Source organism: Plectropomus leopardus, unplaced genomic scaffold, assembly GCF_008729295.1.
Source record: "Plectropomus leopardus isolate mb unplaced genomic scaffold, YSFRI_Pleo_2.0 unplaced_scaffold580, whole genome shotgun sequence".
Classification (NCBI taxonomy): domain Eukaryota; kingdom Metazoa; phylum Chordata; class Actinopteri; order Perciformes; family Serranidae; genus Plectropomus; species Plectropomus leopardus.
In genome coordinates, this window is record NW_024663742.1 from 1 (window position 1) to 2,847 (window position 2,847).

The 2,847-nt window shown below is 41.6% G+C and overlaps 1 protein-coding gene across 1 annotated transcript; it reads left to right on the forward strand.

Annotated features, from left to right (window-relative positions):
- Positions 1-3: 3 nt before the first annotated feature.
- LOC121939736 (aryl hydrocarbon receptor nuclear translocator-like protein 1) lies at positions 4-2,777 on the forward strand (the record flags this gene model as incomplete). Its single annotated transcript, XM_042482703.1, has 5 exons — positions 4-173; positions 338-444; positions 1,171-1,321; positions 2,461-2,540; positions 2,665-2,777. Coding segments are annotated over 5 exons (621 nt in total), but the record flags the coding sequence as incomplete, so codon positions are not given.
- Between the last annotated feature and the right edge of the window lie 70 nt (positions 2,778-2,847).

The window sequence follows — 2,847 nt, forward strand, 5'->3', positions numbered from 1 at the left end:
GACGAGGACAACGAGCCCGACAACGAGGGCTGCAACCTGAGCTGCCTGGTAGCCATCGGCCGCCTGCACCCCCACATCGTCCCCCAACCCAGCCTGGCAGACATCAGGGTGAAGCCCACAGAGTACGTCTCCCGACACGCCATCGACGGCAAGTTTGTCTTCGTCGACCAGAGGTGAGACGCTAACGAGGGCGGGGAGCGTTCAGCTGTGTTGATTTTGCTCTCAGCATGCTGAGACCTTCTTTGCTTTGTTCCTCAGTTGTGAGGAGACACACACACCAACAACTGTGACTAAACACAGTCTCTCCCTCTGTCCATGTGTCTGTCTGTCCCTCCAGAGCCACCGCCATCCTCGCCTACCTGCCCCAGGAGCTGCTGGGAACCTCCTTCTACGAGTATTTCCACCAGGATGACATCGGCCACCTGGCAGAGTGCCACAGACAAGGTATCTGCTCATGGGCTTTTTATTTATTATATTTTATTTTATTTTACAATGGGACAATGCACGTTGATCAGCATTACTGTAAATGTGAATCCTAAAAATGCCCTAAAACCCGAATGCTACATTTTTATAACATTAAATACATTATTATAACCAAACATATTTAACACTTGGAAAACCTCAGACACATAAGAACTAAGATGTTTCAAGTATTTTAGCAGGTTTCTAGGATTTTAGGAAGTTTCTAGGACTTTATGACATTTCTAAGAGTTTAGGATATTTCAAAGATTTTAAGACTTTTCGAGGATTTTAAGATGTTTCCAGGATTTTCGGACAAATCTTTATTTCTAAGGTTTTTGGACATATCTCAGGGTATTTGTAGGATTTTTTGACATTTCTTAAATATTAGGACATTTCTTGGATTTTTGGAGGTTTCTAGGACTTAAGTACTTTTCTAGGATTTTAGGACATTTGTATGATTTTGGGAGCTTTCATGGCGTTTATAGAGTACAGTCTATAGTACTATGTAATAAAGGCAAAATAGTCAATTTACAACGTTAAATCACATAATGGAAGAGACGCCTCACAAGCAGTGAAACCATGACGACATGAGATCATATGACCTTATAGATGATACAGATAGACATAATAACTCGATGCACGTCAACGGTGGCGTGACCGAATGAAGCCGATGAAACTTCAATAACATGCTGATGCTTCTGTCCGCAGTGCTGCAGATGAGAGAGAAGATTAACACCAACTGTTACAAATTCAAGATCAAAGACGGCTCCTTCATCACGCTGAGGAGCCGATGGTTCAGCTTCATGAACCCCTGGACCAAGGAGGTGGAGTACATCGTCTCCACCAACACCGTCGTGTCGTAAGTAGACCAGAACATCGGCTACAGTCACACGCACACACCAATACTCTCAAAATATTCCAAATATGACAATATTCTGAGCATGATTTGGGTCATACTTTTTCCAAATTTGGACATGTATACAGCAATTTGGAATACGCATCTCATTTGGGTTTTTAACTGCAGTTTTCGGCACGCAGCCTCTTGTGTGTTTACAGTCAGCTGTCATTGTTGTCATGGATACGTTTTACACAAACTAACTCCCCAACCGTTTGCAAAGCTGTGGGATAGATGCGTGCAGAAAAGCCTTCATTTCTGGTGAGAGGAAGAGACACACCTGCTTTTAAACATTATGGATGGCAACCGCTTTTTGGATAAGCACCAATAAGGCAGCGTTCTGTTTTAATGGACCAATAATCTGGAACAGACGGCACATACATAGGAGAAGCAACCTCTTAAGACAGTTTTAAGAAGCAGCTTGAGTTCTGTGCTCTTGTTTTTAATTAATTTCACCTTTTATTTAGTTTTATCAACTTATTTTATAAACCTCTTTTATACTTTTTATGTGCTTTTACTGTTTTGGCTTTTGCTGTTTAATATTTCTTTTACATTTATATTTTTAACATTTTTTAAAATGTGCTGTATAATTATTTTATTTTATTTTATTTTATTTTATAGACATTTCTATATATTTTTAGGTTTTAAATTTTAGCTGCATTTTATGTATGAGGTGCTATACAAATTAAGATCATTATTATTGTCATTATTATTATTAAATATCGCAGTGTTGACCTTGTGAAGGAGGTTGTTGAAGCATTAACAGAGGAGGCTGAGCTTGACGGTCCAACAAGTCCGCCACTGGCAGGAAACTTTGTGGAGAAAAATCCTATTTTGATGCGAAGAAGCGAAATGACCAGCGGCTCCAGGTGTTCTACTGAAACATATTTTGTCGTGATAAACGACATGTTAGGACGTGTTAATCGGCGTTTGCACAGCTGCATGTAAACGGGAGTGTTAGTGGAATATTCATTTTCATCAGCCACATAAACAGCTTAGTAAGAATATTGTCTTTTTGGAATAAAAGCACAAAGCTGAGTGTTTTGTACATGTTTGTGTACTCAGTGAGTGAAAAACTGATGACAATCATACTCTTTCTCCAGGTGTCCAATGATGGAGGGATCAGACTACCCTCAGTCTGCTGTCTCACCGCAGAGTATGGACAGTGTTCTCACCTCAGAGGGTAAAATGCCGCTTTCAACAAATGCACGCTTCTCCTTCACATAAACAAACTGTCATTCATCCTCCGCTGTGACTCAGTTATTCTTCTCAATGAATCAAATCCCCTTATTGCTCTCGGTCGGTAGGTGGAGGAAGGCGGGCGCTGCAGACGGTCCCCGGTATCCCCGGCGGCACAAGAGCGGGAGCCGGCAAGATCGGACGCATGATTGCAGAGGAAGTGATGGAGATCCAGAGGTGAGAGCACAGCAAGCTGAACGGTCTGTTTGTCCGTCACTGGAAAATCTTCCTGGTCGCATTTTATGAGTTGA